General features: G+C 44.5%; 1 protein-coding gene across 1 annotated transcript in view; it reads right to left on the bottom strand.

The window, feature by feature from the left end:
• Positions 1 to 25,660, bottom strand: part of LOC310779348 (retinal guanylyl cyclase 2-like) — a gene marked incomplete at both ends in the record, with an annotated part of 126,536 nt that overhangs the window by 3,067 nt on the left and 97,809 nt on the right. The window contains 4 exons of the mRNA XM_083639887.1: positions 252 to 337; positions 627 to 712; positions 21,063 to 21,161; positions 23,371 to 23,545. Coding sequence (XP_083496013.1) covers positions 252 to 337; positions 627 to 712; positions 21,063 to 21,161; positions 23,371 to 23,545 — 446 coding nt within the window. The remainder of the gene's footprint in view (positions 1 to 251; positions 338 to 626; positions 713 to 21,062; positions 21,162 to 23,370; positions 23,546 to 25,660) is intronic.

The following is a 25,660-nucleotide window of genomic DNA, read 5'->3' as shown; positions in this document are numbered from 1 at the left end:
ATCAACTTAAAGTTCCACATTGTGTGCGGTGAAACTTCTTCCTTTTTACGATTCATTAAAGTCGTTTTATTTGTGACCAATGTTGGAAAGGAGACAAGGTTTTCAAATTAACAGCTTTTATTTCAAATTTAGATTGAGATTGATGTACAATGTCAAATTTTATTCTGCCAATTGGGTTGAGCAGTGTGTGTGCGTGTGCGTGTGCGTGTGTGTGTGTGTGTTTGTGCGCGTGTGTGTGTATGTTTTCCTACCCTCCGGTGAGGTCTGGGGGAACAGGCAAAGCTTTGGTGAAGCCATCTCTGCCGATCAACCAATAGGTGTCCTCCGTTCCCCTCACCTAAAACACAAACATGAGCAAACATACACACGCATGCACACGCGCACACACACACACACACACACACACACACACACACACACACACACACACACACACACACACACACACACACACACGCACACGCACACGCACGCAGACTTAAATAAACAGCCAACTAAAGACAAAATGAGAAGAGTGTGAGTAAGTGTGTGTGAGAGTGAGAGTGTGAGTGTGAGTGTGAGTGTGAGTGTGTGTGTGTGTGTGTGTGTGTGTGTGTGTGTGTGTGTGTGTGTGTGTGTGTGAATACCTCGGTCTTCCTGGTATCTATCTGGTATCCCAATTTGAGACTGGTCAGGATCTTCACTGTACTCAGACTGATATGGATTCTGTAGGCTAGACGAATAGAATAGAGTAGAATAGTCAAGTCAATTTTATTTATAGAGCACATTTACAAAGACAAAAGCCGAACAAAATGCTTCACAGATAAAATAAAACACTAAAATATAGAAGAAAATGACAAGTACATAATACACTGCTACAGAGCAAGGTGCAGTACAATGCATACAATCAATGCAATAGAATATAGTATATAGTAGAATAGAATATAGTATAATAGAATAGAATAGAGAATAGAATAAATAAATAGAATAGAGTAGAATAGAATAGAGTAGAGTAGAATAGAATAGAGAAAATAATTTAGAATAGAATAGAATAGACTATTCTATTCTATAATCTATTATATTCTATATTATATTCTATAGATAATAGAGTATTAATCGAATAGAATAGAGTATAGAATAGAGTAGAATATAGGATACAATATAATAGAATATAGTAGAATCAGTGGCGTGCCGTCCATTAGGCGAACTAGGCAAATTCTAGGGGGCGCTTGAGCCGTTAGGGGCGCCAGAGTTTTTTTTTTTTAACACATTGACTGCCAGACGTTTTTTTTTGCTGTAGGTAGCTTCTGCCAAGCCGTTTTTTGAGGATTATGGCTCATTTTATAAGAGCCGAGGATTCGTTTCAGCTTGGAGTTTGTGAACATACAATATCTCAAAAGTACTAATAGAATGTGTACTTTCTCTGTCTAAAAGAGTTAGTTTGTAGAGTTAGTAGTTATGTAAGCATTAGCAGTTGAATACAGCATGGTTTTAGCGTGAAAAAGAATATTCAGAGATAAACGGCTTTTTGTGAAATTGGATGGAACGGTCACTTTAACCATTCATTTTTGGCTCTCTCTCTCTCTCTCTCCCTCCCCCTCTCGCTCTCTCTCTCTCTCCCTCCCTCTCGCTCTCCCTCCCTCTCTCTCTCTCTCTCTCTCTCTCTCTCTCTCTCTCTCTCTCTCTCTCTCCCTCCCTCTCGAGTTGCTTCAACTCCGCCCTCCGTGGGCGGACAAGCTTGTCACCAGTCAGTGCTTTGCTGCTCTCCTGTGCCTGCATGTCTGGGCCGCTGTTTGAGGAAGTCGGGATGGACTCGCTCGTTTGGAGTTTTGGTTGAGAGAAGCTTTTGCGATTCTGGTCATATTTATGCTGCGTGTTTCAAAGTGTGTTCCTCCACCTGTAATCTATCACCCGATCATAGTAGATCGGCTGAATCTATTATGTAAATTTGCAATCCCGCATCGCCAGCAATCAGCGCGAAAAGGAGAATGGCTGGGCTGAGAATGGCTTGACAAGTTAAAAAAATGCTTTCCTTTCTCTAGCCAGGAGAGCACTGTTGCCACTTAGTGGGTCGGTGGAATGGGTTGTAAACGTTCGGTGGCTCCAATAATTATATAAGAGATGTAAAAGGCTTAGATGCACAACCCACCGTCAAAAAAAAAAAATCGATGCCAAAAACGTGTAAACACGTTGTTGGCAGGGAACAGCTGGATTCTGAAAACGTGTTCATACGTTGTTGGCAGTGAATGTGTTAAACAACTACTTTTTCATGATAATATGCCTACTATTATTTTGCAATAGTAGACAAAAAATAAGCACAACAACGTCTTAAGTCTTTAAATAATAGTGAAATCATTTTTCTAATTCTGGCTTTCTGGCTGCCTGGGCTGCAGCACTTTCACCATGGTCCCTAATCCATACCCACCCCCTGCACGGCTGCGCCCCCTTCTACCTGCTCGGAGCTTTTTCCCATAGTGGGGGAAGGTCAATTCTGAGCCTGCACTGCAGGCAGCAGTTTTAGCGGTGACATCAGAATCATCATGCCCATTGTAACTGACGGGGCAATTGCCCCCTCAGATTTTTGAGAGGTAAAAAAAAAAAAAAGTTGACGTTTATTTATGTTTGTAGTTAAAACAAAAACATAAATACTGTATAGGCTACATATAGTACACCACAAAAGGCTGTTATTTAACCTTTGTCACCACATGGTGAGTAAATATATATAACTAAAACCATTAAAATTGACAACCGGTCCGTGACTTTTTTTCCCATGTATCTACCAGTCCTTGGCACAAAAAAGGTTGGGAACCCCTGCTCTAGAGGACACTAGATGAGACTAATGGAAGAGAAAAGATGTCTACCTTCTGAAAAGGCAATACCAGCCAAAATAAACATTGTGTTACATTGCTTTGAAATGTGTGGTCTCCCTTTTTTGTCAAGTCCATTGAGCCTGGGCAGTGGCAATGTACTTAGTCTGGTGATTATGGATCTTTCCAGGAGGCTGAGCAGTTTCGAAAATAGCCTCATGGTTACACCTGCTCAGTCTATTAATTTAAAATGAGATATACCTCTAAACCAATAGCCTTATGGTTACACCTGCTCAGTCTATTAATTTAAAATTAGATATTCCTCTAAACCAATAGCCTTATGGTTACACCTGCTCAGTCTATTAATTTAAAATTAGATATTCCTCTAAACCAGGGCTATTCAACTAAATTGTTCAGGGGGCCACATTGTCGGGGCCGGGGGCCGGACCGTTCCCCGAGCCATATGTACACTTGACACGCGCCACCACATTTTCGCAGCCGCGCTGGAACCATTATTAAGTAGGGGGTGCTGTAAGGAATGACATCAAAGAAAATTTGATGTTTTTGGGACTTTTATCCATATTTAGAAGAATATTTAATTTTAAATTAACATTAGGATTATACTGTTGTGATGTCATTATTCAGTATCTTCTCCTTTTCTCACTCACTTTCATGTAACCACCTGCTCTCCCTTTAGTGACATCACATCGCCATCACCTGAAAAACATTAACTCATTGAGTGCCAAGGACGTCGATCGACGTCAAAGTAAATAGTGACGTAGAGTGCCAAGGACGTCGATCGACGTCAAATGCGTTTTTTGACGGTTGGACGTGGATCAAAGCCTTCTGCATCTCCTGTACAAATATTGTAGCTATTGGATGTGTATAACCTATTTTACAGACCCATTAGGTGGCGACAGTGCTCTCCAGATTAGAGGAAGGTCCGGAAAACAGCAGGAAAAAGCCCCGTGATGAAAAAGAAACCGCTCATGCTGCAGCCAGAGCCATATAGATTGCTCTGGCTGCAATCTGACGTTGGCTGCGAACAGCAGTCAATCCGCGCCCACAACTCAGCCCCTCTGTCTCTGCTGTATAGTTTCTCCACACGATTAGCCGCCAGAAAGGCAGCACCCGACGCCGAAGGGCCAAACCTTTCCCTGCAGTCCGGTTTGGCATTTCCGTGTCGCGCTGGGAACCGCCGCACAAAAACGGAGCGCTCCGAAAATAGACTGGGTGCGTGTTAGTGTGGGGAGGAGTTTGCAGCTGAGGGGGGGAGAGGGGGGTGGGGCACGCAGTGCACCACACAACTACACCACGTCACTACATCAGAAAATATTAGCTTCAGACTCAGTGAATGTGCTTGAAATGCTGCATTTCACAAAAGGCGGAATAACTCAGCTTCTAATTTGAAATGTGTCTTTTTGCTCAAAACAGCCTATCTTCTCCGGCTCATAACTAAAGAACGGAAAATGGTATCAATAAACTTTTTTTTGCAGATGATAGAAGAGAGTCTCATCGTTCTTAGTACGTGTTCGGTGTTTACATAGTAATATCACACAATATTCTGTGGGCCTCGAGAAATCACTGAAAAACGCTCTGAAACTCTGGCACTGGGAGCGTCCGTTCTCCAAAAGTGGCTGGCACTCAATGAGTTAATATTGCACCTTTCTTGGGGCTACACCACAGCATCTCCTGAAAAACATTAATATTGCACCTTTCTTGGGGCTACATCACAGCATCTCCTGAAAAACATTTATAGTGGATCTGACTTGTCTAGTTCACTTTAGCTAGATCACATCTGAAAAACAACCAGTCGGGTGTAATAAGTAAATGAGGTTTAATTGTAAAAAAAAAAAAAAAAATATTTTTGGGGAACTCATCTGCGGGCCGGTCGGACTTGATTGGCGGGCCGTATTCGGCAGTTGAATAGCCCTGCTCTAAACCAATAGCCTTATGGTTACACATGCTCAGTCTATTAATTTAAAATGAGATATTCCTCTAAATCAATATAGCCTTATGGTTACACCTGCTCAGTCTATTAATTTAAAATTAGATATTCCTCTAAATCTGGTTTCCCGCCCCCTCAGATTGTTGGGGGGGGGGCACCAGCAAAAATCTTGCCTAGGGCACCAACTTGGTCAGGCACGCCACTGAGTAGAATAGAGAATAGAATAGAACAGAATATATGATAAAATAAAATAGAGAAAAAATAATAGAGAATAGAATAGAAATTCCTGAGCTACCATAATAATAACAATAATAATAATAATAGTGCTGGTTCACTCAGGCATCACTAACAAAAGAAACATGCTGTGTGGGAGAAAGTCAGGGCAGATAGTTGCTTTTAACGACATGTTTGTGTGATCGCTGCCTCGCATATCCTGCTTCCATTTGGAGTGTACACAAAGGGTTCATTTGGAAAGGACGCGCATGACCAACCACAACAATCCACGCTCCAAACAAACCAATGAAGTTAAAAACATGTATATCTCCGGCTAACAAGTGCAGCTGATTCTGCAGATCGGAGGAGAGAAAGAACTGAAGAAGAAACGTTTGATATGAAAGGAGCTCTGGATGCTCTGTCAGCATGCTCAGAGCTGTGCTGTGTCAGCATGCTCAGAGCTGTGCTGTGTCAGCATGCTCAGAGTTGTGCTGTGTGTCAGCATGCTCAGAGCTGTGCTGTGTCAGCATGCTCATAGCTGTGCTGTGTGTCAGCATGCTCATAGCTGTGCTGTGTGTCAGCATGCTCAGAGCTGTGCTGTGTCAGCATGCTCAGAGCTGTGCTGTGTCAGCATGCTCAGAGCTGTGCTGTGTCAGCATGCTCAGAGCTGTGCTGTGTCAGCATGCTCATAGCTGTGCTGTGTCAGCATGCTCAGAGCTGTGCTGTGTCAGCATGCTCATAGCTGTGCTGTGTGTCAGCATGCTCAGAGTTGTGCTGTGTGTCAGCATGCTCAGAGCTGTGCTGTGTCAGCATGCTCATAGCTGTGCTGTGTGTCAGCATGCTCATAGCTGTGCTGTGTGTCAGCATGCTCAGAGCTGTGCTGTGTCAGCATGCTCAGAGCTGTGCTGTGTGTCAGCATGCTCAGAGCTGTGCTGTGTGTCAGCATGCTCAGAGCTGTGCTGTATCAGCATACTCAGAGCTGCGCTGTGTCAACCCGATCTCCAAAAAAATTGTAAAATAGCAACGTTTGTGGAGCAACGTTGCTATTTTACAATTTCGGCTCAGAAATTGTAAAATGGTAACGTATGTGTCTACAGCGGTGGGCGTGGTTTGGGCGTGGTTTACAGAGATTTTCTGTTTCTAACCCCTCCCCCTACCCTAACCCTAACCCTAAGATCTCAGAACGTTACCATTTTACAATTTTCGAGCCGAAATTGTAAAATAGCAACGTTGCTCCAAAACGTTGCTATTATACAATTTTCTGCTCAGAGCTGTGCTGTGTGTCAGCATGCTCAGAGCTGTGCTGTATCAGCATGCTCAGAGCTGTGCTGTATCAGCATGCTCAGAGCTGTGCTGTATCAGCATGCTCAGAGTTGTGCCTTGTCAGCATGCTCAGAGCTGTGCTGTGTCAGTTAGATATGAACGTCCGTTACATTCAAGCCAAATGAGTTACCACAATGTAGATGAAGCCTATCAGCTTCACATAACTCTCTGTATTCCACAGGAGACCGGAGTTTTTTATGTGCTGTCTGTGGAGACATTCCCGCGCTGGCCTGGAGCATGCTCACCAGACACTTCTGCTCGCCCCAGCCGGCTAACTTCCTGTTAGCCCTCTGCTAACTGGAATGGGGATAAATAATTTAATTGTGTGGCTCTTCTAGACATTCAAAATGTTATCTGACTGAATGGATCAAATTCTGATAGTAAAACAAATCATTTTGCAGCGGTTGTGTGATGCTCAAAACTATCCACTGTTTTACAGCCGCAACAGTAGGTTACATTGGAGCCTATGACAAATGCTGCATTCACATGTTCCTCGGATTGTCCCATTTCCTGAGTTGGGAAGTGGTTATTTTTCAGTGTGTTCATGAGCTTTTAAGTGGTAATGGGGAAACAACATGGATGTTACAGAGATGTGTTGTATGCAGAGGCATAGGAGGGTAAACAAGTAAACACAGTTTACCCACCTCTTTGAAATGAGGCAGATAGTTAGTCACCTATTTTCAGATCACCTGTATTAATCAATGAGGGGAAACAAGGTGGATAAACTACTCACCTTGGATAGTTTATCCACCTCCGTATTTACCACTACACCCCTGGTTGTATGTTATATCAGTATTTACCACTACACCCCTGGTTGTATGTTATATCAGTATTTACCACTACACCCCTGGTTGTATGTTATATAAGTGGTAATGTGGAAACAACATGGAGGTGACAAAGAAGATGTAGCCATATTGTATCCTATAATACATTTGCTCAGGTGGACTGGCGGGCTTGTCTGTCTGTCAGTCACAATTTGCGTAGTCTCAATGCTAGAACCATAAAGTTCTTACGCTGATACACTACGTTACTGCATGCTGGAGATCTCTCTCTGGTCGGATACACTATGTTACTGCATGCTGCAGATCTCTCTCTGGGTCTGGGACACTCCTCTCACCAAACTGGTCATGGAATATTGGCCAGTGATTGGCGCGTGGTGGATTCACCATTCACCATCAGTAATTACTTTGCAATCAGGGAGGCCCACCCACTCTGAGACCATCCATCTAACTGGCTCCTGTAACATCAAGCATTTCACTAACTACACGCCACAATGGATTGATGGTTTATGAGAAGGGGTCAAAGGGATGAAGGGATGAGGGGAAGGGATGAAGGGATGAGAGGATGAAGGGATGAGGGGAAGGGATGAGGGCTGAGGGGATGAGGGGATGAGGGCTGAGGGGATGAGGGATGAGGGGATGAGGGATGAAGGGATGGGATGAAGGGATGACTTGAATGAAAGTATGAGCAGGTGTCTCAAGGAACCGGGGAATGAGACTCTGGATGGGGGAACTGCCTCGGCGATGGATGCTCTTCATGGTCTTCATGGCTCCATCTTATCCCCAGTGGTTCCTAAGCTGAGATGGAAGATTAAGGGGTTGGGTGGGAGGGATGAGTTTGGCCTCAGACGAGAGCGAGAAAGGATCTTGGTTTGGGGCGTATATGTAGGTGGAGCGAATTATTGAATCCAGGTGGGACGAGGGATTGACTGATTGAATGATTGAATGAGTGTTTGGTTGTGGCGTTTGCCTTGTTCCCGAACTTTAGTTATATCATAACTTAATTTCACTAACTACGACCACGCCACAATGGATTGATGGTTTATGAGAAGGGGTCGAAGGGATGAGGGGAAGGGATGAGGGGATGAAGGGATGAGGGATGAGGGATGAAGGGATGAGGGGATGAGGGATGAGGGATGAAGGGATGAGGGGATGAAGGGATGAGGGGATGGGATGAAGGGATGACTTGAATGGAAGTATGAGCAGGTGTCTCAAGGAACCGGGGAATGAGACTCTGGATGGCGATGGATGCTCTTCATGGTCTTCATGGCTCCATCTTATCCCCAGAAGAACTTCATTGCTAGATGAGCGTGCATTTCGGATGTCGCTGAGGGGGTAGCTGTTGTAGGCTTGAGATGACCGACGGCTGAGGTTTTGAAGGTGTGGTCCGAAATTCCTTGACTGGAAGCAGAAGAGGCAGCTCCTATGTGGAATGAGTGGCCGGAGTACGGTTCTGGAGATCTTGATATAGGCATGGTGGGTTTAGTTGGGTATCGAAGTAGTTGAGTAGTGGTTCGAAAGGACTCGGGTAGGAATCGAGACGAAATGGGAAGATGGGACGCGTTGTTCCGAGTTGATTGGATTTTGAGTTTGTAGATGATGATGTCGGAAGTATGAATTGTAAGGTCGGAAAGACTTGCGTGTCGAGGTGGATTGGAGGTGGACGTGGTTGAGTTGAATTCTGAACGTCTGAAGGAACATGGATCAGAGGGTTGCATTGGAGACGGGGATGAGCACCCTGTGTGGAGAGTGTTGATGCAAGTTTGGAGAAGTTGATCGGAATTTGAGTTTTATAGGTGATAGAGTCGGAAGTATGAATTGTAAGGTTGGAAAGACTTGCGTGTCGATGTGGATTGGAGGTGGACATGGTTGAGTTGAATTCTGAACGTCTGAAGGAACGTGGATCCGAGGGTTGCGTCGGAGACGGGGATGAGTACCCTGTGCGGAGAGTGTTGATGTTAAAGTGTTGAAGTTAATCGTGGCTCGGCCTTTTGGCATGCTGATGAGGGAATGAGAGATGGCAGGACGTAGGCGCCAGTGAGTAGTTGACAGAGGAATTGATGGTATTGAAGTAGACATGGATCCTGAAAGTTCTGATGTGAAGAGAGGAATGGGCGTAGGTGATGAAGTTCAGATGGTGAAGACATCCGATGAAGGAAACAGTAAGTTGTAACGTGTGAGGAAGGACTTGAAGCAAGTTCATCCTGTGGGGTATGATGACGATGTTCTGGGAGGTAGGTTGTTGAGGATGCTGAGGTCAGGTGCTGCAGCTGCGGGGTTTAGTTGAAGATGGTGGCTAAACGTGGAACTGGAATGAGTTGGAGACTGAAGTAGAGTTTGAATTTCTGGAATGAGACACGGGTCGGAGAATCAGTGATGGAGTTTTTTAACTGGAAATGTGAGCGGTACGGATGATGAATTGATGCTGGGCTGAGATCGGGATAAGGTAACGTGTGAATTGCAAGATGATGATGTTGACTACTGCTGTGTTGTCTATGTAGATGACCACTTGTGCCCCCAAAGAAGTGCTGCAACCAAGATGGAATCCAACTCGTGGATAGCGGCAGAGGGGGAGAGTAGAGCGAACTCAGGTGGCCAGTCGGATGCGCTCCACCTCCCTCCGTAGTAGCCGGCGAATCCGATGTATGGTTCTGCATCGGTGAACAGCTGGATGTCCTCGGGTTGGGTGAGATCATCGTAAAAAACAATATGCCGTTCCAGCAGGAGCAGTGTTGCTATTGCCATGTCTCCATTTTACAAGAGTTGTCTATGGCAATGTGGTCGTGCAAATTGGGAGCAGAAGCGGCTATGTACAGGAGGTGGGAGAGGGAGGATCATCCTTGGGGAATGATAGGGATGGCGTAGACGAGGTGTCTGAGCAGGGCGAGGAGTTGGCATTTGGTACGTGTAGCAGCAGGGAGGTGGCTGACTGAAGGTTCTGAGATGACCTGGATGCCTGGCTGGAAATCGTGAGAGAAACTGAAAATGAGGAAGTTTGATGAATTTAGGCTCTGGGTGTTGTTGTAAGGCATTGGATAAGGTGTTGATGTTGATTGGTGTGCAGGGATGCTATGGCATTCATGCCGAATGTTTGGTAAGGTAGTGAGGGTAGGTGTCCGTTCTCTGGAGCGGGTGGGGTGAGGGTGTTTTGAGTAGGATGGGTCCAATGTTGCTTTGCAATTCTCTGGAAGCATGATGGTGGAAAGTGGAGGGTTGGAGTAGTTCAACGAGGGCCATGTAGTTACCAGTTATTATCTACTACCTGAGGGTGGATGAGACTGGAAATGGGCGTGGTGCTGTGGGTTGAACTGGAGGTTGAGCGGTGGTAAGGGTGAATGGGCTGGCTGCAGGTGGAGCTGAAGAGAATACTGGGAAGCTGGCTGTAGGTGGAGAATGTTGGAAAGGTGGCTGATGGAAGAACTGTGGGAATTGTTGCAAAACCGGTTGCAGGTGGTGCTGTGGTTGAGGGTGCAGAGCTAACAGAATTAAATACATTTGGGTGATGGGGAAGGGGAGGGGGAGGGTTTGGGGGAGGGAGGGGAAAAAGGACAGGTTAGTAGGAAATGAGTTGATCGGAGGAACTGTGGTTATGGAGGCTGAAGGAGCCGCAGTAGCCGGTGGGTTGATGTTAACACTGGCAGAAGGAAGGGAAGAAGAAAGGATGTTGGGATGAGGGGGTGCATGTGCATGGGGTGATAGTGCAGCCTGCGGACATAGGGATGAGAGAAATGAAGCAATGAGGTTAGACAAAGCAGAAACAGAGGGAGCAGGCACGGGGGGGGGGGCATTCTCGCCCTCCTGACTGAGGCTGCAGGAATGGCTGCCGTCTGCGACACTCGACTGGCATGGGACTTGGCAAAGAGTGGAAAACATGAAGATGGACTGTGTGCAACTGTGTACTGTGAAACGTGTACTCATGGAATGTAAATGTTACACACGCAGCCGCGGCGCCAAGGGGGGGCTAGGGGGGGCTTGAGCCCCCCCTGAAATTAGCCAAGCCCCCCCTAAGCCCCCCCTGGAAATTTCTTTGGAGAAAAACAAAAACTTAATTTATAACAACTAAACTAGGCTAATACATCATAGTAGAAGTGAAAATTCCCAGCGTCCTTGAACACAGCATTTACACACCTCCGTGGCTGTCTGCACCGGGCCGGCCCATTTTTTATAGAGGGGTTCTCCCCCTACTGGCAAGTGATTATGGCGCGTATTATGGCATGGTGTGATAGAAGGACCTCCCTTCTGCTCTGCTCAAAGTGGCCTGGTCCATCTCAAAGCGTCTCACTCTCAAGTCTCAACCGCGGAAGTTAAACTTCCATACAGACATGTCAATATCTACAGAAAATGGACATAAAACAAGTGTCTAGCGTTAGTATCGCACGCCTTTATATTGATCAAGCGTTTATGTTGATGGCCATCACAAAGGAGATACTTTATTTTGCTTTGTACACAGACTGGACTGGACAGCACAGGATCGAGCGCACTGATGTTAACAGGTAGGCATGCAGGGCATGGAATTTATATTTGATATACATAATTGCTTTGTTAAGACTGCGTTGCCTACTGTGCTGTTGTGTTTTTTGGCCACCATGCGGTGCTCATGCGTGTGGTGTGAATGTGAACATAACTGTCGTTCTCCCATGAAAGTTTGTTGTTTTAGATCACAACTTCTGCGTGGGAAGTGGGCGCCTCTTTCAGGCCCCGTTTGTGTGCTCAGTCTTAGGGTGGACACTCAGACCACAAGGCCACTGAGCTGGTTTTGATAAAAGTATCAAAACGCCTGTTGTCCAGCTCAGTCACTATACAGTCTTGTTGTCACTGGCGTGATTGTTATATAGTGCAATCTATGAATGGTTCTATTTCTTTTTACTCTGGCACAGACTATTGATGAATGGATGTGCCTGTGTATGTGGCACTGTTTATTTACATATAGCCTATATGCAGTGATTAGCCTAATTTGTCTCTAAAATATAGCACATTTTAAATCTTTTGTGTAACTTGTGAATATAAACTCTTGATTTACCATCTAAATGTGTGTGCTGCATATAGCCTTGTGTAACTGGACTCATCAGTCTCAACATACAGTGTGACATAGGGCTAAATACACAGTCAGTCTTCAGCTCATTGAAGCACTTACATGCATAATGTTGGGTTGGGGATTTGGCTCTCAATGGAAAAGCAGTGGGCCCTCCTTGTCTAATAGTAGAGCATAATTCACACCCTATCAATCATATTATTATTATTTCTTATATTAGTGGTTCTCAACCTTTTTACACAAGTACCTGAGAAATTACCACCATATGAATGAATGAGAGGGAGGGGCCCCCGCGTACCACCAGTGGTACCTGTACCACAGGTTGAGAAGAGAACCACTGTCTATGTAGAAAAAGTTAGCCCCCGCTGTAAATATTTAAGCCCCCCCTTAGCCCCCCCAGCCACAATTGGCTGGAGCCGCTACTGTACACACGAGAGAGAAAAAGGCTGTATGCTGCTGTATAGGACGAGTCAGCGTGACGTCATTTGCCACCCGCGGCAGTTAATAGTATGAGCTGTGCCAGACAAACGTTAACATCCCAAAACTATACATCGCTTATATTTTGACATTTTGAGTGAGAGCTGAACTAGCCCAAGAGTCTGATGTATAATATATACATGTCGTGTCAAAGTTGTGTGAACTGTCGCGGTTCTCCAAATGCAAACAGAGTCACGCCGGCTAGAGCAGACACTCACGCCTCGCGCCACTTGGGCTCTATAGGGTTCCATCGCTGCTGCCACCCAGTGAGCGGCCCGTTCATCAAAATGCCGCTCGGCTGATCCCTCGCACTAAGATTGGGCACAAAGACTAACAATGCGGAGCTGCTGAATCCACTGAGAATCAGTGTTGGGCAAGTTATTCTTTTCCTTTGTTATTGTAATCTATAGTGGTTGGTTATTTGCATAAAGAAAACACAGTTTGATTAGGAAGTGATTGTATAAACTATGTGTTTTGATTTAATAAAATGCAACTCAATTTGTAACTTGAGTTACTTGACGAAGTAACTGGTAAAATATTACTGAAATCCTATAAGTAATAAGTTATATTACTGAGTTACTGCTAAAGTAATATATTACGTGTAATATGTTACTTTGTAATGAGTTACCCCCAACACTGCTGGGAATCATGCAAGGACTGTGCTGGCAGTTCTTGAATTCTTGTGGAATTAGGAACACCATAAGTAAGGGTTAATGCACGACGAGGTGTACATGATCACTTTTTAAGGGACGACGCGAGAGGCGTGAACCGTCCGAGGCGAAGCCGAGGATGGTTGCCTCCGCGAAGTGCGGGTTAAGTGCATTAACCCGCTTATACCATGGTCACTTGCCAACAAAACAATAAGACCAGTCATTTATATTTCCATGTGTAATAAATAAAGCAATCTAAATGGCTAAATGTCTGTTATTCATACTGTAAATCAGTCTTCCACGAAATAAAATAGTCCCTCCCACCTCCACCACCCTCCGTTTTAAAGCCGACTCAAACGTTAACTTTATCACAGGAATGCGGGTTTAACGATGTTTTGCGTTCTACATTAAATTAAGACATTACCGTTTGGCGCTTGCTCTCTCTCTCTCTCTCTCTCTCTCTCTGTAAGGCCCGGCTCGCGCCCGGCTCACCCCCGCTCGTGTACGAGTCGAGGGAAATCTCTTCTTTCTCGCCGAGAAGAGCCTCGTGACACGAGGTTAGAAATCTCCGAAACGAAAATCAAAATTGTAAATAAGAGTTTTTTTTTTTTTCTGTTTTTTCCCCCGATTTTTATCCCCCATTAGTGCTCATTTTTGGTTTCAATGCTGGTTGCTACTCCATCCTCTGCCGATCTTGGGAGAGCCGAGACTGGCTCCATGCTTCCTCCGATACATGGGCAGTCACAAGGCCGCTTCTTTTCGCCTGATAGAGGGAGCTTCACCGGTAGGACATAGCACGTGGGAGGTTCACGCTATTCCAACCAGTTCCCCTCCCAATGAACAGGCGCCCTTAGCGATCAGAGGAGGAACCACATTAGCAACCAGGATGTTGCATGTTTTTGTGAAGGGGGTTCCTATATGAAGGAAACCCCCGGGAGGCACGGGGAGAACATGCAAACTCCACACAGAAAGGCCATTTTGCCGACCCCACCCGGGCGGTGGGCACTCGAGGACATGCGGTGTGTGGACGGGCACGCATTCCTTCAGCGCTCACCTTGTCCCCAGGTGGGAATCGAACCCACGACCTTCGAGCTGTGAGGCGATAGTGCTAACCACTGCACCACCGTACCTCCCCAATAAGAGTTATTTTTGATAAACTGAGCACACAGGGGTGATTTAAATACTTACTTTGACCGACTAAATTTTTTTCTCAACTTCCAAAATTGTCATATTAACCCTTAACGGGGGTATAGAGCTCAAACAGCTCTCTTGATACCACTGTTGAAACTATGGCGCATTGATATGAACGGTGAACAGACCATTTAGCTAGGTGTACAATATCACTGTACATTATCACAAAATAATGGACACCTTGCAGCCAATCAGAATCGAGTATTCACCCAGACCATAAACAGTAATATTTCCGACCAGTGAGAGGCAGCAATGTGCCGTAAGCAGAGTTGGGGTCCGTTACTCAAAAAAGTAATGTATTACACATTACACATTACTTTAAAAAAAAGTAATGCCTTACTTTACTTGATTACTCCCTGGAGAAAGTAATTTGTTACACTACTCGTTACATTACTTTTGCGTTACTCCGTAACATCAGTTAACAATACAACATTAAACCTTACATATGCCCATATAATATGGGCATATGTATACAGTATATTAGCCCAAATCTCGATCGTTATAAGGTAGGTTGCAAAACCTTTCCTGTCTGATGATGGCTGTCCGTTCCCTGCCATCTGTAGGCTATTCTGCTCAATATGTTTCTGAAAAATGGTGATTTCATTCTACTGTTGAAACTGGCAACATTTCCTCTCCCATGTACGAGGCAACAACATCTCTGATTTTGATGTTACCTGGTGAAAAGCAAGCTTTTGCTGCTTGCTTGGGGTCGAGGTAATGTGCGTATCTCCACCCCTCAAAAGTTGTTTTGTAGAGGACGGCAAGGCGGGTATTATTACGGAGCATACCGCACTGCGCCCAGTTCACTAGAACACGTTATATTTGCGAGGGGTATTTACAGACCCCACCGCTGTATGTGGCTTTCTCTTATGGTTTACATTTCATTTCATTTAATTTTGTCCAATATTCAAATATTCCAGAATTGCATGTTGTGTTAAAATAAATATTATTTATATCTAACACTTTTTAGCCTGATTTAATTGTAAAACAGAGCGTAAAAAGTTATGCAAAGGCTTCTGGGAAATTTAACCTGTGGAAGAGGAAAGTGGGCGGAGTTCCCAGCATGCCCTGGGGTAGTGTGTTTTGTGTTTTTGTGTCAATTGTTTGTTTGTCAATGTGTTTTGGAGGTTAAAATTACTTATTGTTTTATATGATGTTAGTTATCTGATAAGTTATGTGTCGACTAATAGTGCTGTTCTGCATGGTAATACAAAGGTGAAATATTGGCACCATGGTTGATTCTGTTGTGCAGTTAAGTGACCCGTCTAATGGGGCACAGGATCTGCTATTACAACGGAGATCTTCTCTCTCTACACTTATCTTGCTAGTACGCAAGTAACAAGTTCAGTGTTTGATTAGTAACTGTAATGTGATTATTCATTAATTTGTTTATTTAAAAGGATCCCCATTAGCTGCCGCCAAAACGACCGCTAGTCTTCCTGGGGTCCAAACACAATACACAATACATTACAGCAATAGTAACTGTAGACAGTAAAGTTCAGTAGTAAAATAACATAGTAAAAAATAAGAATTATTAAAATAATAAGAAATAACAAAATGCAGTGCAATACAGGTGCGTCACAGCAACCCGATCTCCCAAAAAATTGTAAAATAGCAACGTTTGTGGACAAACGTTGGTATTTTACAATGTCGGCTAAGAAATTGTAAAATGGGAACGTATGCGTCTACAGCGGTGGGCGGGGTTTGGGCGTGTTTTACGGAGATTTTCTGTTTCTAACCCCTCCCCCTACTCTAATCCTCACCCTAACCACTCAGAACGTTAATATTTTACATTTTTCGAGCCGAAATTGTAAAATAGCAACGTTGGTCCATATCGTTGGTATTATACAATTTTCTAAGAGACTGTGTTGGTCACAGAGTAAAGAGCAGTATATAAAACAAAACAAAACAACAACAACAGTTTGGTCAGCTGGTTATGTAGCTGGCCAGCTACATTAGATCAGCCGATCTAAAAGACGCTATTCTAAAACATACTATTAAAAGACAGACATAATGGGAACTGAGTAAAGTTGTGTGTTCAAAGTGTGTTTGCTGGTGTTAGTGAGTGCAGGTGGGATCTAAGTTTCGGTTTGAAACCAGCCCTCCCATGGATGGAGGAAATGTTTACTGGCAGACAATTCCAGGACATTATCGATCTGTATGTGACTGTTTTCTTCATAAAGTTAGTTTTGGGTCTAGGCAGAGTCAACTGACCCCTGCTCGCCCCTCTGGTGGAGTGTGTGTGAGTACGTGAGCTATAAATTATGCTGTCGAAGAGAAAGCCAGGAGTTTGGGTATTGATAACCTTGTGAAAATGTACAAGTAGGATTGATAAGAGTTTCTGCTCAACAGTGAGCCATGTGAGACGTGTATGCATTTCAACTACGCTAGCCCTAGGGGAGCACCCAAGGACCAGCCTAGCTGCTTTGTTTTGTGCAACTTGCAATTTTTCAAGAAGACCTTTAGCTGCTGATGACCATACCACAGAGCAGTATTCCAAGTGATGCAGAACCAATGAGGAAACAATTTGGCGAAGTGCCAATGATGTAACAAATAATGCACATTTCCTAGTAATTGCTACAGCTCTGCCCATTTTCGCAACCACTTTATTGATGTGATCAGACCATGACAATGTGCAGTCCAGCCAGAGTCCTAAAAGTTTTACTGTTTTTACTTGCTTTATAATTTGATCATCTATTAGTATGTTAATTTTAGGATTCTGTGATAATCTATAATTAGAGCCAAAAATAATGCACATTGTTTTTGATAGATTCAGTATAAGTTTATTTGCTTTTATCCAATTATATATAATACTTAGCTCGCTAGACAGAACATGATTAACTCATTCACCGCCAATGACGTCTTTGACGTGTTATCAGAAATAGCCCTCCCCGCCAATGACGTGTTTGACGTGTTTTTGTTTTTATTGGTGCAGCGCCTGCAGCAAACACTTGCCCAGCCTGTGACACAGACACAGGTCCCTGCCTTCAAAGGGTAGCCGACAGCACGCGATCAAACACATACCGCAGCTGTTTTTTTGAAATTGAGCAAGAGGAAAAGCAGAGAAAACGGGCAACGCTTCCTTGTGCAGACAGGAGAAACGCCATTGAAACGCCCTCGGCGCGCTGCACGAGCTGGAGTCGCCTTCCTCTGTGCCAGCCAGGAGAAAACGGGAGAAAGTAATCAAGAGATGTGTTTGATCATCGGAGGAATGAGGAAATGATCGATCAGTTTGCGAGGGCGGTGAGGACGTGTTGAATAGCCGAGGGGAAAACGGGAACGATCAAATAGCAGAAAGGATATGACAGGGAGACATGGACGAGGACGGGTGTACCAGAACAAATCAAAATAAACACAGGAACAGCTAGGCAGCAGCGGGCAGAAGGCAGTCACAGCAGCCCGCTGTCCTTCTCAAGAGCTCTTCAGTTGGTTCATGAAATCGCTGGGCTGCGTGCCCTCCAGTGTTGCTCCTGGCCAATCCCAGCGCCACAGGGCGTGGTTATTGCTTATCCTATGTGGGGTTAGAAATCTAAAAGGGGGATCGTGTGTGTGTGTGTGTGTGTGTGTGTGTGTGTGTGTGTGTGTGTGTGTCTGTCTGTCTGTCTGTCTGTCGGTGTGTCTGTCTGTCTGTCTGTCTGTCTGTCTGTCTGTCTGCACACTCACTCACACCGAGTAAACTGTATTGTTGAATGTAAAAAAAAAGCACTTCATGTGTATATATATATATATATTTTTTTTTTTTGTCATTTGTGTCCTAACGAATAATATTTACATGTCTGATGTCAATACAGTTCAAAATAAAAGAATTGAGAGTGAGTTATGCCTGAGATTGTGCCCTTTTACAAAAATTGCCTTTTCTCCTGTTTATTTTCTCTGGGAGACCTTCTGGGGGAAAACAGGGTGTATATAAATGGCTATAAGTAGAGTACAGAACATGCTAAAAGCTCACTTTTTTTTTCCTGGTGAACCCAGAGACGTACATCTTCATTTTGAGGTATTGCAAATCACTCTGGTGCTAATAGATAATTTACTGTGGGTCTTGAAAGATGACCAACAATTATGAAAATCTTTGGCCTGTGCTAAATATTGGCAGTCCTAAACTGGCCCTGAATGAGTTCAAGATTCAAGATTCAAGATTATTTTAATTTGTCCCGAGGGAAATTTGTCTTGGACATACAGGCTGCCACATAGGTACACAGTGCCATAACAAAAACAACAACAAAAAAAACAATAGTGCATAGCACACCAGTGCCGACATGTGCAAATACACAACCAAAGTGCAACATCAATAATTTACAGTTAAGTTCAGTACATGAGTTAGCCGCATAATAAATAGTCGAATCATCTGCATACATGGTCAAACTAGCCTTACTGATTGCATATGGCATATCATTTGTGAAGATGGAGAAGAGGAGAGGGCCAAGACAACTGCCTTGTGGGACCCCGCAGTTCAGGGTCCTACTGTTAGATAGTGCCCCATTAAAATAGACCCTCTGTGACCTAGCCGACAGGTAGCTCTTGACCCACTGAGTTGCAGATGATTTAAATCCATAACACGTAAGTTTGGATGTTAAAATTTCATGGTCGATCACATCAAATGCTGCGCTGAAATCAAGCAGAACAGAGCCAACGAGCTTTGAGCTGTCAATAGAGGTTAGCCAACTATCACACATCTGAGTCATGGCAGTACAGGTTGAATGACCAGGTCTATACGCGTGTTGGAACTCAGTTGTTAATTCATTGTCAGAAAAATAACATTGAATTTGCTCATAAACAATTTTTTCCATTAATTTGCTCAATACTGGTAAAATGCTGATGGGCCTGCTGTTCTGACCGCAGAATGTGATTACTGCACTTAGGGACAGTAGTGCCTTACTTGTTACCGACAAAAGTAATGTGATTACAGTAACGTGTTACTAACGCGTTACCCCCAACACTGGCCGTAAGGCATCTAGTCTGCCGGAAAACTATAAGAAGAAGAAGAAGCTGCATTGCACTGCAGCGTCGGTCGGCGTGATGACGTCATCCGGGATCGCCGTGGTGTTGCCGGAAGCGCATGGTGGCAGTGGGTGCTGGATGATGACGTGCCAGTGGCCAAAGTTTGGTTAACGACCAAACTTTTTGCAGTGATCACTGCGATGAAAGGATACTTTGTTTTCACAGATGGCAACTGTCCCGTTGTTGACGTTTGTCGTCAGCATGATGTGTGTGTGTGGATTGAGATGGGACTGGATTACCGTGAGTTTGGCTGCGTCGGCTAAACGGCGATGATTGCCTTGTGTGGCTAGATGGCTGGTAGCGTTGGCACTGCTGTGGGTTTGAGCATAACGTTGGGAAGGAATGTGAATCTCCGACGAGGCGGCAGGTCGGAACGACGGACCAGAGGCTCGTCGGCAGCATCGGACAAGGGAGATGAAACCTGTGTGGGTCCTCGCCGACGCCAAGCAAGTCGTTGCTGTCTGAGACATGGAACTGGAACGTGGATTCCATGGCAGTCAGGTAAGAGCTGAAGTTTCGTGTTGTCTGTCTTGGAGTGAAACTCAGAATGAGTTTGGCCTCAGACGAGAGCGAGAAAGGATTTTGGTTTATATGTAGGTGGAGCGAATGATTGAATCCAGGTGGAATGAGGGATTGACTGATTGAAACCTCTTCTAAAGCCACCTATTTCTGAAGAAAATGGTGAAAACGACATACCCAAACTAAAATGCTTACTGTCGCTGAACTGCTAGGGTTACAGACAACTGCCTGACCTTTTCTGAAAGGTAAGACTTTGAAGTTTCTGTTCCAAGTGTCAGAATGACTCTATGTGTTACTGACCCTGAGTAACACCAGCTCAAACACAGTGGTTGATTCTCGCCTAGAATAAAAAACACTTTTAGAGTGTAAACAGTTACCTGTGGTTGTTGTATTTATGGCTAGAAACCCAATGGAGACATAGCCACAGGCCTTACCACATCCCAACTCAAAGAAGATGAAAAAATACCAAAACATGAGTATTTGGCACTGGTTTTTGTAGGGAGATACCTAGGCGGATTTCCAAAAATCCATTATAAAAAGCCATTTGAAAAAGCCAAATAATCTGAAATGTTGTCTTTGTCTTTGTACAAAGACAGCTATAACTTCTGCTGTGTTGATCTGATCTGAAAAAGGAAGACATGGTTCGATGCGCAAGATTCAGCCGGTTAATTTAGTATGCAGCATGAACAGCATTGTTCAGAATTAACTACCTGATTAATCACATAAATGACAGATGAACAGCAAAAAATCAGAAACGTAACGCCGGGGTTACGGTGCCATGCAAGGGGTTAAATGAGTGTTTGGTTGTGGCGTTTGCCTTGTTCCCGAACTTTAGTTATATCATAACTTCATTTCGAACCACACCACTCTCTCATTGGTGCTACGACCTGTAACTCATTCAATTTCAAACCCCTAGTCCCGCCCTCAAATAACAGCTGTGGCTGTATAGTGGCACAGACTCGTATATGTAGTATGCGGAGCGCAGCGATTCAACGTAATATTTGAGTCTGGGGAGAGACTACGATTTAATTCCACACTTTGCATATAAGTCACACACAAGAAAATATATTATTCTATTGATGAATATTGTTTGTATTGTCCTTTTTTCTGCCTAATTTTATCATTTTGTTTTCAGATTATACTTACGGAGTCCGGTAGCTTCCATGAAAGAAGCCGTGGTCACGGTGTCTCCAAAAAGACAGTATCTGGGCATGGTGAGACCCACCACACCTGCTACCACTGGACCTGGACAGACAGACACCAAAAAAGGAGAAAATAATATCATTACCACTGACTCCAAAGTCACTACAACATCGAGCAGCTAGCGTCATAAACTCTGTAACATCAAACCCCGCCCACATACGCAGGGATGTATCACCGAACGGGCCTACCGGGCCCAAGCCCAGGGGCCCAAGAGCTCAGGGGGCCTTTAACCCAGAGCTTCTTCGCAGGGTCACCGCCTGGGCCTAAACATTTTTTTCCCTTGGGATGAAATGATCCCTTAGGGCCCCCAACCCTTTATGTTTGACAAAATGTTCCATACGTTTATGGACAATTAGAGGGTTATTATGCTTTGGCTTTAAATAAGTGTAGCTGTGCTGTAAATCCTGTGTTAATGAGACAGGGTTAAAAATTAGAACCCACCAGCCAAATGCTGATAAAACATGCAAGTGGCTGGTAGATTTGCTTCACCCACCACCCCAAACACACACACACACACACACACACACACACACACACACACACACACACACACACACACACACACACACACACACACACACACACACACACACACACACACACAGGTGGACAATAAAAGTTAATGTTGGACCCTGTATTATACAGGGTAATTTATTTCTTGTTATTGTGCTGTTGGCTTTCACTGTTCAGGTGGCTGTGCTGTCAATCCTGTTGAGATGCAGGTGAGGTGAATGTATTTCTTAGATATTATTCCTTTCCTTAAATGTGTGTACATGCATATGTGCGCTGTTAGGCCGTATGTCCATCTAGCTTCTTTTTCTGACCGTTAAACGCTGGAAGTACGCTAGGGAGCACTGATCTCAGTGCAAAATATGCAAGGAAGCAGTCTGAAAGTAACGTTAGCTCAGTGCGGTAGCTAGCTTGATAGCTGACAGCTAACATTAGCTAACAACACATACAGTGATTTAGCTCAACACTCACCAGAAATAATAAGTGTCTAGCCAATCTGCTCCCACAATTGAGCCTTTGTGTCTCTGTTGTGATAGTTTTTCCATATGATTAGTTGCCTGAAAAGGAGCACCCGACACCGGTGTCTTTCTGAAAAGTTAAAATACTTTCAGCTGGAAGCGGGCGCGCAAAAACGCCGGAGCGCTCTGAAAATAGACACTGGGCACAGCGCACTTGCTCTAGACATCCGTGTGCGCCCGCACAGGGGTGTGCAACTGTGTTGCCCGCTCTGGAATTACATTTCTTTTTTCTTTTTTTTACACAGTGCACCTGAACGCAACATGCAAGATACCCACTGAATAAGTGTCCATAAGTGTAATTCTGGCCCATACTCCACTTCTGTTATAACATTTCATTCTGGAATATGGAATATCTTTCAATAATCTTTATGACTAAAAGGCTAAAAGTAATCTTATGTGTAAGAAATGAAAAAATTCTACATTGACGTAAAAGTTTAAATTAACTCGGTTTAGGATTTATTTAGCTTCAAGAGTGCATTTTTGTTTGTGTGACCCTCAACACAGGCTTTGAGAATCCCGGGCCACTTACTGATACTTATGCTTAAATTCACCCACTCATATTCTGGTTTATTTCAAGAAAAACATTTTGGCTAGTGGAATTTCTAATTGGCTGGTACCTTTAAAATTTAGGAGCCATATTGGCAGGTGGTCAAAAAAGTACATTTCAAGCCCTGCAGGGAGAGCAGGTGGTGACATAGGAGTGAGTGAGAAAAGGATAAAATATTGGTGCATGGTTAAGACTGAATAATGATGACATCACAACTGTTAATTTAAAATTAGTTATTCCTCTAAACCTGGCTTCAAATGCCCCAAATATCATCAAAGTTGCACATCCCTGCAATAAAACATCAGCTTTCACATTGGCCAGGTCCCCAGAAACAGCCAAGTGTGAAAGAGCTCAGTACACACACGTTCCTCTGTTTGGAGCGGACTTTATCAAAGTTGCTCACACCAAAATGATCCACATCATGGTCCCAATGGAAGAGAACGGAAACCGTTCGCAAAGTTTTGGTCTGCATTCCGCATGGCGTGTTCACACCTGTCAAAATGATCCATCTTAGCAGGAAGGTCCTAAAGTCCACACCAAATGATGCTGGTGTGAAAGCTAATACAATGTGGGGTGATGCAAGACCATCAATGGTGGATTGTACGTTTTAACTGATATGAGTGAACCCGTGTGTGTGTGTGTGTGTGTGTGTGTGTGTGTGTGTGTGCACGTGTACCTGAGTGCAGTCCGATGCGTATTTTGACCTTAATCTCCGGCATGTGTTTGATCTTGAAGGCCCCGATGCAGTGTAAAATGTCCAGAGACATGTTGGCCACTTCAGCAGCATGACGGGTGCCATTTTTGTTTGGAACACCGGAGGCAACCATGTAGGCATCTCCTATAGTCTCTACCTGCAACACATAGGAGACATCAGAAACTGTAACCATGTAGGCATCTTCTATAGCAGGGATGGGCAACTTTGATGATAGAGAGGGCCACACAAAATGTCCTCGCTACCAGAGGGCCAGATTGTGACCGTGCACTTCCACCAGTAGTATACTGTAACACCATCACTCCCAATTATAGCTACTAATTTGATTAAAATGACTGGTAATCAACGTTTATTATACCAACATTTATATTTTTCATATTCAAATTTAGTAATTCTTCCATTCTGATTACACCAGAAACTTTGCTCTAGCTTTAAAACAGCCCACTACAGCAATTTGATGGGGTACATCACCCAAATATGTGATATTAATCAGATTAGTAATGTTGTATTTGCAATGTGCATCCTGGATATAGTTGGTTACAATAGCGTTAGCTCAAATGCCAACATTAAACAGTATGTGGATGGACAATGCTAACACCATTAGCGCCATATTCTGGATTGTACAGTAAAACAAAAACACAGATTCTAACCAAAAACAAAAAACACAAAAAAACAAAACAAAAATAGACCCAGGGGCTACACTGAGTGAGGTCGGGGGCAGTTGCTCACCCCTGTCCAAGAAGCCGTTTTCACACATGCGTACAGGAACATTGCCTGTTAATCAATAACGGCTATTTCCCGGAATTTCCCTTCACACCTGAGGGATCACATGTGTAAAAACAGCCGTGAAAGAAGCTGTATTTTGGGGGGCGGGGTGGGGGGGGGGGGCAGCAAAACTCGGATGGTGAAATAAGTTTGCTTGTCACACAAAAATCACACTCGTTTGACTTAAGAGGGCATGTATGTTGTATCCTTCACATTCGCTAACCAGTCTTTGAACTGAAATCTTTGAAGAAGTTGGGATCCCTGTTGGAGAGAAATTAGCCTGGTTCGATGTTTATCCGTTCACCTGCGTCGTGTTGAAGCACTTTTTACAGACTGGCTTAGTTTGATGTGTCCAGGGGCTTGCCTTCGCTGTCGGCAACGTAAGCAAAATACTTCCACATTTCGCTTCGTGCATCTGCTTTCTCTACAAGCGTTGGGTGGCTTGCAAGACTCTCAGAACAAGCCGCTGCCATTTTCGCTGTGTCTGTCCCTGTCGGGCAGTGCTGAGGAGGACTGAAGGACTGGCCAGAGAGCGAGCAGAGAGGGGAGGGGGGAAAATGGGCACGCCCACACATGAAGCAGACATACCGGTCTTATCAAAAGGTTAGAAGTGGTCAAATGTCCGTGGTGACGGGGGCTTATACCGGAAAACAACTTTCACACATGAAGACATTACACCGCTTTCTGGTAATTTCCCGGTATAAAGCGCATGTGTGAAAACGGCTATACCTGCAATACATAGGAAATAAGACGATAATAAGACGGTGGAGAAGACGACAGCCTCCACGTGGCCTCCTCCGCAAGTAACAAGAAATGGTGCAAGACCAACTTGTGAAACTAATGTCGCCAACCAAACATCGAGCTGGCAGGCTTAGGATCGGCGGACGGGCAGTCATCCCGACCGTCGAAAACCGAGGCCTGTCAGTGCTTCAACTCAATGTCGAGGGCCTAACAACCGCCAAACTCGAAGTCCTGCGTCACCTGGCTGATTCCAACGGGGCAGCGGTTCTGCTCCTGCAGGAGACACACTGCACATCCGACAACATCCTCAAGATCCCTGGGTTCCATCTCGCTGGGTCCATCTACAGCAAGCAACACGGTGTGGCAACGTTCGTCCGGACTGAAATAAGCTGGTCAGCCAGTAGCCAATCCCCACCAGGCTCTAACATCGAGTGGTTGGTTACAAAAATCCAGGAAACATCAGTCGTCAACGTATACAAGCCCCCACCATCAGAGCTGTCCGCGACGTCACTCCCATCAATAACTGCACCCGCCATCTATGCAGGTGACTTCAACTGTCAGCACACAGACTGGGGTTACAACCACACAACACCTAATGGAGTGGCGCTGAGTGAATGGGCCTCCAACACTGATGCTCTGCTGCTGTACGACCCCAAGGAGCCTCCAATCTTCTTCTCTGCACGCTGGAACACCTCCACCAACCCGGACCTGGCCTTCACCATCTGCCACAGTAACGACCCGAAACTGG

The sequence above is a fragment of the Poromitra crassiceps genome, assembly GCF_964638095.1.
Source record: "Poromitra crassiceps genome assembly, chromosome: 7".
NCBI lineage: Eukaryota > Metazoa > Chordata > Actinopteri > Beryciformes > Melamphaidae > Poromitra > Poromitra crassiceps.
Note: the sequence above shows the minus strand (reverse complement) of the source record. Positions and strands in the feature narration are given on the sequence as shown.